Genomic DNA, 13,476 nt, shown 5'->3' on the forward strand with positions numbered 1-13,476 from the left:
GATAGTACTGGACAAGAGGGGAACACAAATATAATTTCTATAGTATTGGTAAGAAACAAGCTGAGTTTGGAACTTAGCCACCTTGTGGTATTTAAATCTTACTCAAAATTTTATAAAACTCTTAAAAAACCATATAATGCATGTATGGCGTTGGAGTTTTACTACTTCCATTTCCATAGCTCTAATACTGAAAAAAGCTTATTGGTACAGATGTATGTCTTGAGTCTTCATCCACTGAAGATCTTAATTCAAGGACTGAAGCTAACTTTTCTCAAACCAAAGCATATGTGACATAAAAGAGCAAATAAAGATAGAGTGATGGTAAAGAGTTTTTCCCTCGCTACCCTGAGTAGCCACATTAGTGGTTCAAAGGATATACTGGATATCAGCAGTGAAATCAAGAGAGGAAAAGAAAAACAGGGCCTTTCCTGAATGCAGTTACGCTGTGATGATGGGTCTAATGATGCTCAGCCATAACTGTCTCCTTCAATACTGAGTATAACACAGAAGGGCAAAATTTTTAATCTTTTAGGTGTTTTCCCCCACATAGACACAATATACTAATACATCAGTGCAACTCACTGGGGAAATATTTTTCTAGTGTTTAACTTCTGCAAATTAACATTCAAGATAGCTGGTATTGGAATTACTTGAAATTCAGTCTTTCCTATAAGATAATTCGGGTCATCACAGTAGATGTTTTGACGTGTCCATGTTTGACCTGAACCATTTCTGATGACCCAAGTTCAGTGTGGTAGGGAGGAGGAAAGTGCCTCAAAGGTTACAGTCACATATACAGTTTTGTATCTTGCTACACTTTGCCAAGAATTACTGTTGTCAAACTTCAGGATCATTTTAAAGGTTTTTTGGGGCATATCTGTCTTTCAAGCAAACAAATGAAAATAATCAACATCAATCAACATCTTGTGATTAACAAAATCATAAAATTTGAGAAGCTAGTCAAGACTTTATCTTGAGTCAGGCAATGATCCTGTAGTAGTTGAAAAGAAGCAAGAATGTTAGCTTTTATTTCATTATTATCTTATCATACTTGGCTCTTCTTTCTTACATTTTCTCTTCTCTTTGTGTTCTAAGTCTCCTATTAGGTATCCTAAACAACAGCATGCCTTAGAGGAAGTACTCCAAACCAGGAGTTAGTGACTGGAAGTCTCAGGAAGGAAATAGCGATCCAGGTTCTCCTAATGACCAACAGCATGACTCATATAAAGCAACTTAATATTTCTGCCCCTTAGTTTCCTTGAAAAATTTGTTCCTTATTCCTGTTTATCCTACAGAATTATTTCCAGAACAGGATACAATAGGTGAAAGAGTCTTAAAAATAGATACCAACCAAACTATACCATTACTAATTTAACACATTTTATATTTTGAAACTAATCTAGAAGTGGAAATAGTGTGCAGAAATCTTTGAATCAAATAACTGTTAGTTATATTTTTTGAACATCTGTAATTTAAGAACATATCTCCTCTTCATATACTATGATACCTGATACCATTGCTACCAAAATATGAATACAGTAGACTCAAGCTGAATCTGTGGCTCCTTTAGATGAGAGGGTGAATGCCATGTTCTTCTGCTTTCAAGTCCATGCCAAATAAGAGTTACCTTTAAAGCTGTTTAAACTTGAGATTGCCATTAATAAGAGGAGAAATAAACTGAGGAAACATTGTGCTCATAACAGTGTCTGGAAGCCTTTCAGAGGAGGCAGCTGTGGTTTCTTTAGACTCCCAAGTCTATTATGCAGGTTATCAGTATATTTTATAATGAGTTCTAGACCACCTGCCTTCCTGAGGAAATTAAGATCAAGATAGTTTTTTTTTTAGGTCTTTTTTTTTTTCCTCAGTGGTTATGTATAAGATTTTCCTATTCAATGAGTTTGAGCACCCCATAAAAATATTCATTCAGTGTTGTTCAGCTATAGATGACTATTTTTAAAGACGTTGTCTAAATGTGTTTTCAATGAATTCTTGGGGAATTTTGAGACTGAAACATACACTTCTCTAGTAAAATAGTCAGCAGATGATGTCTATACAGTTTTAAAGTGATGAATACCTACAATGAATTAAACAGCGTTTTCAATGAATTTAACTATAGTCTGACTAAAACCACTGGAATTTCAAAATTTTGTTTTAATTATTTTTCTTATTCTCACCCCCTTTCAGGTGTTTTAAGGGGCAATCAATGGACTCAGGAAGAGTAGGAGCTTGGAGAATACAATAAATAGGGTCTTGTTCCAAAGATAAACACAGCAACAAAATGTCCACTTTAGCAAACCCACCCAGCATCCTGGAAATGTCACAAGAGATTAAGAAAAGCTGTGCAGACAAACAGGTGGAAATCACAGTTGAAAGAATAAAAATGGCAAAGAGTCTCAAAGAAAAACAAAGCAATGATTTAGAGAAAGTGGCCTTTAAACGGAAGGCAGAAGGTGACGAAAAGCCAGCTGGAAAGAAAGAGGCAAAGATAATAGAACTTGACAGTCTGCTGATCACCATGCCCCTGCCTCATATACCCTTAAAGAATATCATGGATGTGGAGGTGAAGCTGGTCTATGTTGATGAAGAGAAAGTGAGCTATGAGTTTGTGGAGTCCTATCCGTCCACTGGGAATAGGCCAACATGCCGAGCTGCTGAAATAGCGGACCCTTTGCATGAACCTAATTTCAGCGTTCTGCCTCAGATTGACAAATGGCTTCAGGTAGCCTTAAAGGATGCCAGTTCTTGCTACAGACAGAAGAAATATGCCGTGGCAGCAGGACAGTTCAGAACAGCACTGGAGGTATGGGGTAAGAGAGAGCATAGATTGGTGACAGTAAGCTGTAAAAGGGAAAGTTGTGATTACTGTGAGCCACTCTGATCATACTGTAATGAAAATACAGTATGAAAATATTGAATATCAGGACTTTTCAGTCCTCAGTTTATACCAATACAATATGCCTGCAAATTAATATGCCTGTGTGCACTCAACATATAGAATTCAGCCCAAAAGCATATTTCATGCCTTTTCCCTAACAAACACTGCAGTGAATAGTAACATATATTAAAATGCAGTTGGTTTTGCAATTTTAATGTACACCTATAGAAGCCTTAAAGTTTCAATACGGTAGTGGTGAGTAGAATATAGATTCCCTAGAAATAGGCAGTTAATGAGTATACATATTATCCCCTTTTGATATGTAGTCTTCATGATTAAACATAACCATCTTACTTTTAGCATGGGCTGATAATTTATGCATAATAAGTAAGGTCACTTAGTTGTGCCCAACTCTTTGTGACCCCGTGGACTGTAGCCCACCAGGCTCCTCTGTCCATGGGATTCTCCAGGCAAGAATACTGGAGTGGGTTGCCATTTCCTTCTCCAGGGGATCTTCCCGACCCAGGGATCGAACCCAGGTCTCCCGCATTGCAGGCAGACGCTTTAACCTCTGAGCCACCAGGGAAGACCAATTTATGCATAATACTGATTAAAAAAACAAAATAACACCTTTCACCTTACCATCAAACTTTACTTCCCTTCCCCTCCTGTGAGCTTTATGAATAATTATTTTTCTCTCTAAGCAGGTAAGTTGATCAATATTTTGGCATAAAGATTTAGCCCATGGGCTAAAATAGATGTAAGAATAAAACTCAAAAAAGGTCACAGGAAGAAATGCACCATCTCATGACTCACTGAACTTATAAAAGGACCAAAGTGTGGAGCTAGAACTCCCATTGGCTTGGCAATATTGGTGACTGCATATTTTATTAATTACAAAAAAAATTTCAATGCATTTTATATATGCCTGGTGGCCACTGGAGATATAAAAAATGAGTTACAACATGGTAGCTTGCCTCTAACAGTCTGTGAGGGAGACAAACCAGTAAATAGTTAAATGGAAATGGTATTAAGGCATGACTATTATACCATGGAACCAGGGCCATGTGCAGGAGTCAAATGTGAGATTTTGTGATAAAGATTTAAAGAGTAAAGTGTTACTTCCAGTCTTAGTCACAGGTTAAAAATGACTGCATCTACAATGAGTTATTAATGAACAATACAAGAAAATGTGCCCCTAAATATTGAAAAAGAAACCCTAGGCACAAAAAAGAAGGCCAAGAGAGACATGAAGTGATGAGGTAGCATACAAATAGATGCATCTATAAATACGTCTGTCCTTATTAAGGGTCATTTACACAAGTGAAGAGTGATGCACTTTGTAAACTTCTGAACTATGTAAAAAATGCCCCCAAATTGTTTTCAAAGCACTGAGAACCTTCTGCTGTTCTTTGAGCTAGAGACCAGAAGCTATTGACTGTGGAAAGGAAGCTAAGTGTAGACGCCAGGAAGAACCATGGGCACTTCTGCTAGGTCTATTTCCAGCTGAAAATTTTTTTGGGGAAAGGATAGGGTTAAAGGTGTAATTCTATTATTACAGGGTTAAAGGTTTAATTTTATCCTTTCCAGATAAAGGAAAAGAATAATTTTGGCAATGGGGGATAAAAGGCATAAAATAAGAAAGAACATAAACTACAAATTAAGTCTAGTTGAGAAGCAAAAGGTATTTGCATTAACTAGAAGAAAATATCCATTTTTTCCCATAAATCCCAGTGTTCAAAACTGTAAAATTTGAATCCAGTTTTAATGACCCCCAAGATGTGTAACTGTACTGGAATATGCTTAAGTGTTTTGACTCTGTTGTGCACATTCTCTGTCTTTGTCTTTCCCTCTCTCTTTCTCTCTCTCTCCCCCCCAAACTCCCCCTCTCTCAAGGGTTTTTAGGAAAGTGTTGGATGCTGACACTAATTACTGGTAATTAACAAAGGTAATTATTTTGAGACCAAAACTTAGCTTAGACATCTGGTCTAGCTTTTGTCTAATTATCCTGGGAGTTAACTTTTGAAATCTTACCTAGAATGTCTCTTGATAAACCACAGTTACTAGGAATAGAAAAGATATTTAACCTTTTTAACTCTCCTCTCCTGAATTTAACTTCTATTGAATTGAATTGCTTCCATACTGAGTGTTCTCAGGTATTACTTAATGCATCTGTTGCTTTTCTTTAGGTCCTACCATGACTAAGATAGGATGAATGACAGAGACCAAGGCATAATGATAAGGATCACACCTGAAAGATAAATGCATCAATGACTATTTCAGTGTGTGAAGTTAGAATTAGGTTTGGCTGCAAATGACAAAAACCCAAAATACCTGTGTCAAAAGCAAGAGAGTTGTTTTTTTTCACATAAGTGTTAGGTAGTCAAGGACTGGTACAGTATGATCGTCAGGTACCAGATTCTATTTTGTTCCTAAAGATGTGGCTGTGACCTCAGGATCCAAAATGATAGCTCCTGTTGGTTTTATCATGCCCACCTTCTAACCAGCCAGGAAAGGGCAAAAGGAAGGAAAGAGTCACATTGTGTCCTAAGCATACTTCAAGGGAAGTTGCACACACCATTTCCACTTTTTTATATTGACCCAAATTTGGTCATGTGGCTGCACAGACCTACAAGAAATGCTGAAAAATACAGTTTTGATTCCCAATGGCTCTAACATTCAGGGGTCCTATTACTGATAAAGAAGGGGAGACTGGACATGGCTGTTGAAGGATAACTAGCAACACTCCTATGATTATTATATGGGGGGAGGGCACTGTGAGGTATACAAAATGCTTAGTATCTGAGTGGTACAGGTACAGAGTCAGGCTGTAGAAACACACAGAAGGCTGCTTGTGGTTTAAGGTAAGACCATGAAAAGAAAAAGTAAAAACTGGGGAAAGGCACTAGAAATTTGTGACTATTAATAGACACAATAATTTCCAATTCATCTAATAAATCCATTAGGAATGTTCTGCTTCTATGTTAGCTTCCCTGTGTTCTTGACAAAGTCTTAGCTCCTTTTGTTTTTATAACATGGTAACTAGACAAGTAAATTCATGGCATTTTGTAATGAATAAGATAAAATGATATGCAGCGATTCAGAAGATAACAGTTTAGCTTCCAAAAAGCAGCCAACTTTAATCTTTCAGGATTTCAGAACATAGGAGGCATTTATTTAAATGTGCCTGATGAAACTAATTCTGTGACTCTCAGTCTTTACTAAAATCAGTCATCATTTGCTCCTGTGTTTGAAATCACAACAGAAAACACACCAGATGGGCAAAAGGTATAAACTGAAAGATAAAAAACATACATTCATATGAAATCACAGTATTATGCCTAGATGCTATTACCTATAATTTTTAAAGAACAACTATATAAATTCACCCTCTATTAAAATGTTACAGATTCTATTAAAAAATAAAGACATTGGCCTCATAGGCACACTATTTCCAATAAATTGCTTGTTGTTCAGTTGCCGTCATGTCCGACTCTTTGTGACCCCATAGACTGCAGCACTAAGCACAGCACACAGCCTGCAGCACGCCAGGCTTTCCTGTCCTTCACTATCTCCTGGAGTTTGCTAAAATTCATGTCCATTGAGTTGGTGATGCTATACAACCATCCAGTGAACTTCTTGGCTGTCAATAAAAAGTTAGAAGAGATTAATTCATAAACATTCTAGTTGAACTTTCATAAAGAATAATTATTAGCAAACACCTTAAGGGTTTTACTAATAGGAACACTTAAAGGTCTGGGAATGGACTAATCACATTTTTGTCATTTATAAGAAAAGCACTCAAATTATGAAGAAGGTTAATAATTTTGTGGCATGCAACCTAAACAATGCCATCATTTCAGCCTTACTCATAGGATCTTAGTAACTCAGAGGCTTCCACCTTTTGAAGTAGAACAGACCTATACATACCCTTCAAGAGACGCCGCTTCAAACAATCCCACTGAACCAGCCAAAGAACATAGAGCACAACCTCCCTCACCAAATGGAATTTTCAATTCCGATTTCATCATGCAGGAACTCCTTAAGGTGCTTTTTTTTCCTTAATATCTTGGTGCTCCAGTCACTGTTCTGTGAAGTTAGAGTAATAACTCACATTTATGGAGCTCTTGCTATGTGTCAGGTATTATATTTTACATCCTGGGAATATTTACATTCAATGTTACATTTTATTCTCACAATAAGCATATGAGATGAAACTATTATTCTTTTATGCTAATGAGAAAACTAAGGGATAGAAAGGTTAAATCAGCTGCTCAAGGATCAACAGCTAGAAGCAGTAGTACCTGGGACTGAACCAAGGTGATCTGGTTCAGAGCTCACCACCTTAACCGCTATGCCCTTGCTACTCTGAGGGTTTGTGAGAAATATAGAACTTTTGCCAGACCTGCATAATCAGCATCTGGATTTTAAGAGATCCCAAATGGTCCTGGTACACATAGCAATTCAAGGAGATGAGATGAGAATCGCATTCTGTGAGATGCTGACATTGCACAAATTTGCCCTAAAATGAAAACTTTACAGTTTGGTCTCCAACTTAAAATGCTTTATGCTCCTTGCTAATTTCATAGGAGGGCTTTTCTGAGTAGCTCAGCTGGTAAAGAATCTGCCTGCAATGCAGGAGACCTTGGTTCGATTCCTGGGTCGGGAAGACCTGCTGGAGAAGGGATAGGCTACCCACTCCAATACTTTGGCCACCTGATGGGAAGAGCTGACTCATTGGAAAAGACCCTGATGTTGGGAAGATTGAAGGCAGGAGGAGAAGGTGATGACAGAGGATGAGATGGTTGGATGGCATCACCGACTCAATGGACATGAGTCTGAGCAAGCTCTGGGAATCGGTAATGGACAGGGAAACTTGGTGTGCTGCAGTTTATGTGGTCACAGGAGTTGGACATGACTGAGCGACTGAACTGCACTGAATTTCGTAGGAAAGAATTTCCTTTTAAGCATTTTTCTCTAACAATTGTGTGGAATTTGGGATTTCAAGGACCTTAATTTTTTTTTTTTTTTTTGAGTTAGAGAGGCGAGAGGATTGACCTCATATTTGTATTGTGAAAGAATATCACAAAAATAGCTATCATTATATTGTTTCATTAAAATTTCATTATTTCATTAAAATATGGAGCAGTTTAACACCAAAAAAGAAAACAGAAAGGGCATACTCTCAAAATAGGGCATACTGTCAGAATGAAGGGTATTTTTAAAATAGATTGTAATTCAACTTCATGAAAAGTTGGCTAAATTGTCTTTTTTTTTTTTTCATTGCCCCTTAGATCAATAAAGTACTGGTCTGAGAACCAGTTTTTGGGAATCACTGTTCTAGAACACATTTCCTTTATGGTAAACATTAAGTATCCAGGACGATTGAACCCACACCAGGGCCTTCTTATGAGATTACTTCCAGTGTAATGGAATTTGGTATGAGGCAGGTCCATTTTGGAGCCCATCCAAAGGGGTTTATTTAATGAAGTAGCAAAGATATCTCATTATAGGGCCGCCTCACCTATAATTGCTCTGAGAATAATTCTGTAGCAAATCTCTAGGGCATGAAAATGTGGACATCCCAGAAAGCTTAATTTAAATGGATTCTAACACAGATAGTTCCTAGTCAACATAATCAGGAAATCGAGAGTTCACCAAATTCATGGAGTGCCCTGGAGCTAGCTGTCTTTTTACCCATCTGTGGATCTGCAAAGGGATTTAGTATTCATTTCTTAAACTCCTGCTGGGGTCCACGCCTATGTATTTAGATAAGTATCACAATAGCCCTTAAAACAGATATTATCATCCCCATTTAACAGATTAAAAAAAAATGATGCTCTAAAAAGTTAAAAAAAAAAAAAGCTTACAAGTGCCCCAGCTAGTTTGTGGCAGGGCTGAGATCAAATTCCTGTGTCCTAATTTCATATCTGAATATCTTTACTTTCTTGCTTTTCATACTTAAAAGTTGTATAGGAGTATTATTTTTTAAAAAACAGATTCTGATATGTGGGGGTCTGTGATGGAACATCCAGATTCCTCATTTCAAATGAGCTCCTAATGATGTCCATGTCTCTGGTCCAGGGACCACTCAAGTAGCAGAGATTTATGCCACACACTGGTAGGTTTGCAAATGCCCACCATTGTCCAGGCAGTAAGCACTTGCAGATATCTAGCTCATGTAACCTTAGGTGGCCGCAAGGGTCCAGAGCTGTTAGAGTACTGTATTTGCAGTCAGATTATCTGTTTGATGCTGCTTCTGGCACCTACTTGCTCTGTGACTTTGAGCAACTTTCTGAACCTCTTAAAACACTGTTAAGCAGGAATGGTAAGAACTAAAGACCAATCACAAGATGCTTTCACACAGGACTGCTTGTTGGAAAACATGATGAGCTCGAAATCTGTGTTCAAGTTGTCATTGTATTTCTTAAGTTCTTCATTTCTTTGTACAGTACGTATTCAACTTAAAACTTTAATGCCCCAAAGGATTTTGTCCAATTCAGTAGTTTATCATCATTTTTAACCCATATCCTTTTTTCCTTTAATTAACATTAAAATTTTATAGTTTCTGTTAAAGACTATATTTAATCAAAGCAAGGGACCAAAATAATTCACTGCTTTTTACTTTATTCTATACCCTTTTACGGAGAAGGCAATGGCACCCCACTCCAGTACTCTTGCCTGGAAAATCCCATGGACGGAGGAGCCTGGAAGGCTGCAGTCCATGGGGTCGCTGAGGGTTGGACACGACTGAGCGACTTCACTTTCACTTTTCACTTTCATGCATTGGAGAAGGAAATGACAACCCACTCCAGTGTTCTTGCCTGGAGAATCCCAGGGACGGCGGAGCCTGGTGGGCTGCCATGTATGGGGTCACACAGAGTCGGACACGACTGAAGTGACTTAGCAGCAGCATACCCTTTTAGAAGAAGTAATCTAAATCAAACACTATTTTGAACTATTAATTGCTTCTGACAAAAAATACAAACTTTCACTTAGATGCACAAATTGTTATTCTAGAAGCAGTTCATTTTGTTCTTAGTTCTCACATATAAAGTGACTTGAACTCTGTATGGTCAGATCAGAATTGAACTTTTCAGTTTCTATCATGATTGTTGCCATCTTTGTTCCATCCGGGGGCATCATATAATTAATTAATGATAAAAATATGTTTTAAGTGCCAGCAAATTTACGTAGCAGGAAAATACAAAACAAATGCCTCTGTTAATTGCCAAAGTAAAATAACAAAATTAGATATATCTCTATAAGTAAGCACTAATTAAATAAAAATAATCTCTACAAGAGCAAGATTTGTCATTGTAAGAAAAAAGTATGTTATTACCCCTAACATTCACTGGCTGTTTCAGCCTGACATAGCACTAGATGTAGGGGATACAAATATATTTAAAACTTAGTCCCTGCCCTCAAGGAGGTTTTCCCATTGTGGTAGAGTGTCAGGGAGAGAGGTGACTGGAAGAATTTTTCTATAAATAAGACTACAATATAATCTGTATCACATTTGTGAATGAAAGAAGAATCACATTTCATATAAAAATATTATAAACTTTGGAAATTCCTGACACAATTTCAATCACCTGCTGCTGCTAAGTCGCTTCAGTAGTGTCCGACTCTGTGTGACCCCATAGACAGCAGCCACCAGGCTCCCCCATCCCTGGGATTCTCCAAGCAAGAACACTGGAGTGGGTTGCCATTTCCTTCTCCAATGCATGAAAGTGAAAAGTGAAAGTGAAGTCGCTCAGTCGTGTCCGACTCTTGGCGACCCCATGGACTGCAGCCTACCAGGCTCCTCCATCCATGGGATTTTCCAGGCAAGAGTACTGGAGTGGGGTGCCTTTGCCTTCTCTGTCAATCACCTAGAAGTGATATTAAATATACTTGTATGGGGTGCCCAAACTCACTCTCAGAGAGCCTGAGATACAACTGTCTGGGGTTCAGACAATGACTGTGCTTGGGGTAGTGGTATTTTTAAGTTCCTAGAATAGTTAAAAACAGTTGAGAACTGCTAGCATAGACAATCTTTCTTTTTCACAATTACCTACAATTGATTTTAACCCATGTGTGTTTTTTAAAAGGGAATTAAGAGAAATAATATCTAAACATTCTAAAGCTATTATAAAGCATCAATTAAAAAGGTAAATATTACTGTCTTAAAAATTTATTCTTTGAAAATTAACATTTAAAACAATCTTCTCATATTCACTTAAAAAGCAAATGAACTTAATGACTTCTTTTCTATTAACACTAATAAAATAGGTTGATACTAAACACCAGTCAGTGGTTGATTAGAATGTTTCTTTAAATTTATCCCGTTAGTTATCATCTCACAAAAAATAATTATTAATCCATAGGAAGCTGAGCAAGATCTCTTTAGTGAACAGGATCATTTTCATAGTTTATGAGTTCTGTTATGGGTTTGTTTCAAATTTCAGTAAATGTTAGTGTATTTTTAAATGCAGTTAATTCTGTTTACACTGTTGTAAATCAAAACTCAACCAACTCACTGAAACCTTCAGTTCAGTTCAGTCGCTCAGTCATGTCTGACTCTGCGACCCCATGAATTGCAGCACGCCAGGCCTCCCTGTCCATCACCAACTCCCGGAGTTCACTCAGACTCACGTCCATCGAGTCAGTGATGCCATCCAGCCAACTCATCCTCTGTCGTCCCCTTCTCCTCCTGCCCCCAATCCCTCCCAGCATCAGAGTCTTTTCCAATGAGTCAACTCTTCGCATGAGGTGGCCAAAGTACTGGAGTTTCAGCTTTAGCATCATTCCTTCCAAAGAAATCCCAGGGCTGATCTCCTTCAGAATGGACTGGTTGGATCTCCTTGCAGTCCAAGGGACTCTCAAGAGTCTTCTCCAACACCACAGTTCAAAAGCATCAATTCTTCAGCACTCAGCCTTCTTCACAGTCCAACTCTCACATCCATACATGACCACTGGAAAAACCATAGCCTTGACTAGACGGACCTTTGTTGGCAAAGTAATGTCTCTGCTTTTCAATATGCACAACCCTAAATTGTAATTCAACTTGATTCCACGTTGAGGTTCACACACATTAAAAACAAATTATTCTTATCCAAATATTGGATAATATTGCCCAACATTTCTGTCACTATCTAACTTTCTAAATTTCTTGCAAGGCTTCCCAAGCCAGATACAGTTGAAAACAGCAATATTTTCTTTCCCCTACTCCTTTCCAGCCTTCATACACAACACAGTGTGATGTTCAAACAGACTCTGCATGTACCAAGCATATGAGATTCACTTAAATTTGTTCACAGGAATGTAGCACAGAATAAGGTTGTGGTTACTCTTTTGATTCAGATTATCTAGAAGAAAGTTAGGGAAAAAATCTTTTATTTAATCACCTAGTTCACCTATTCTGTTGCCTCATTTGAGAGTCACTAAAATAGAGAAGAACTTTCTTTCCACCTGAGAAATGATTCTGTTTCTATCAGAGAATAGGATGTAGACAGGCAGGGTGTAATACAGAAAGGGAAACAAATTTTCATTACATGGTCTCAGTATGGTTTCCCTATTTTAAATGAATTGTTATGAATACCAAGAACATTGGATTCATACATACTTGAATGCTACAACCAATGTGTATTTTATATCCAGAAAGAAACAACTTCTGGAAAACTAGTTTTAGGCTATGCTGATGATGATGATTCAAATTATGCTACTAACCCATTAGTAGTTAATCGCTGATTTTGTGGGATAAAATTTACCAAGAAATCATCCACAAGTTAAGTGACTACTTCCTTACTACTTTCTATCAACTTGTTGGGTGATGTGGAGGTAAGACCACAGTATATGGCCGGGTTTTAGTTCTCAAGGAACTCAGATTCAAGCTTTAGACAGAAGTTCTATAACTGTAAGAAAATTAGAAATCTGTCAAGTGTTTGTGATGTGCAATGGCCGTGTAGAACAAAGATTTAGGATGAGAACATTTGATAAAGTTTGTGATACACATCTATGAGCATGAACTCTGGCAGGCACATCACCTATACTAACACTTCTAATTCTTACAGTAACCCAGTGAGTTGAGAACTATGATTATTCTCTATTAAAGATAAAAAGATAAGAATGCATAAAGTACTCATGGAAATGCTAAGAGGATGTGGGGTGAATTTACAAGTTTGAATGATCCTGGAAAAAAAAAAAAACAGAATGGAAAACTGGGATGGGTAGAGGGGACAGAAACGGAGTGTGATATTTGAGATAAACATTATCAGTAGGATGGAGAACTTGAGGAAAGAAGCATGAAACTGAATAAGGACAGCAAAGAGATGGGCAGGCCAGAGGAAGGCATTATTATGAAATGAGGGTGAAGCAATAAAGTCCGATACAGGATGGTCTTAAAAACTAGGCAGAGAACATTGGAATTGGCATTAAAGGCAATAAGTGAGTTCTAGGATAGGTAAGTAACAATGTAAAAAAAAAAAAGAAGAAGGATTGAGAATCAGTGAAAAAAAATATTGAGTAGTTACTACTTTATCAACACTATGATGCTTACTACAAGATCTACAAGGAAGTACAAGATTTCAATTCCAATATTATTGTTCTTTATCCTTTCT

General features: G+C 37.5%; 1 protein-coding gene across 3 annotated transcripts in view; it reads left to right on the plus strand.

The window, feature by feature from the left end:
• The window catches only part of SPATA16 (spermatogenesis associated 16), a 277,669-nt gene that overhangs the window by 22,969 nt on the left and 241,224 nt on the right, over positions 1-13,476 (plus strand). For all 3 annotated transcript variants that reach the window (XM_024995427.2, XM_002684936.7, XM_005201702.5), the window contains one exon: positions 2,185-2,800. In XM_024995427.2, the coding sequence (XP_024851195.1) occupies positions 2,279-2,800 (522 nt within the window). In that variant the 5' untranslated portion in view covers positions 2,185-2,278. The remainder of the gene's footprint in view (positions 1-2,184; positions 2,801-13,476) is intronic.

This window comes from Bos taurus, chromosome 1 (genome assembly GCF_002263795.3).
Source record: "Bos taurus isolate L1 Dominette 01449 registration number 42190680 breed Hereford chromosome 1, ARS-UCD2.0, whole genome shotgun sequence".
Classification (NCBI taxonomy): Eukaryota; Metazoa; Chordata; class Mammalia; order Artiodactyla; family Bovidae; genus Bos; species Bos taurus.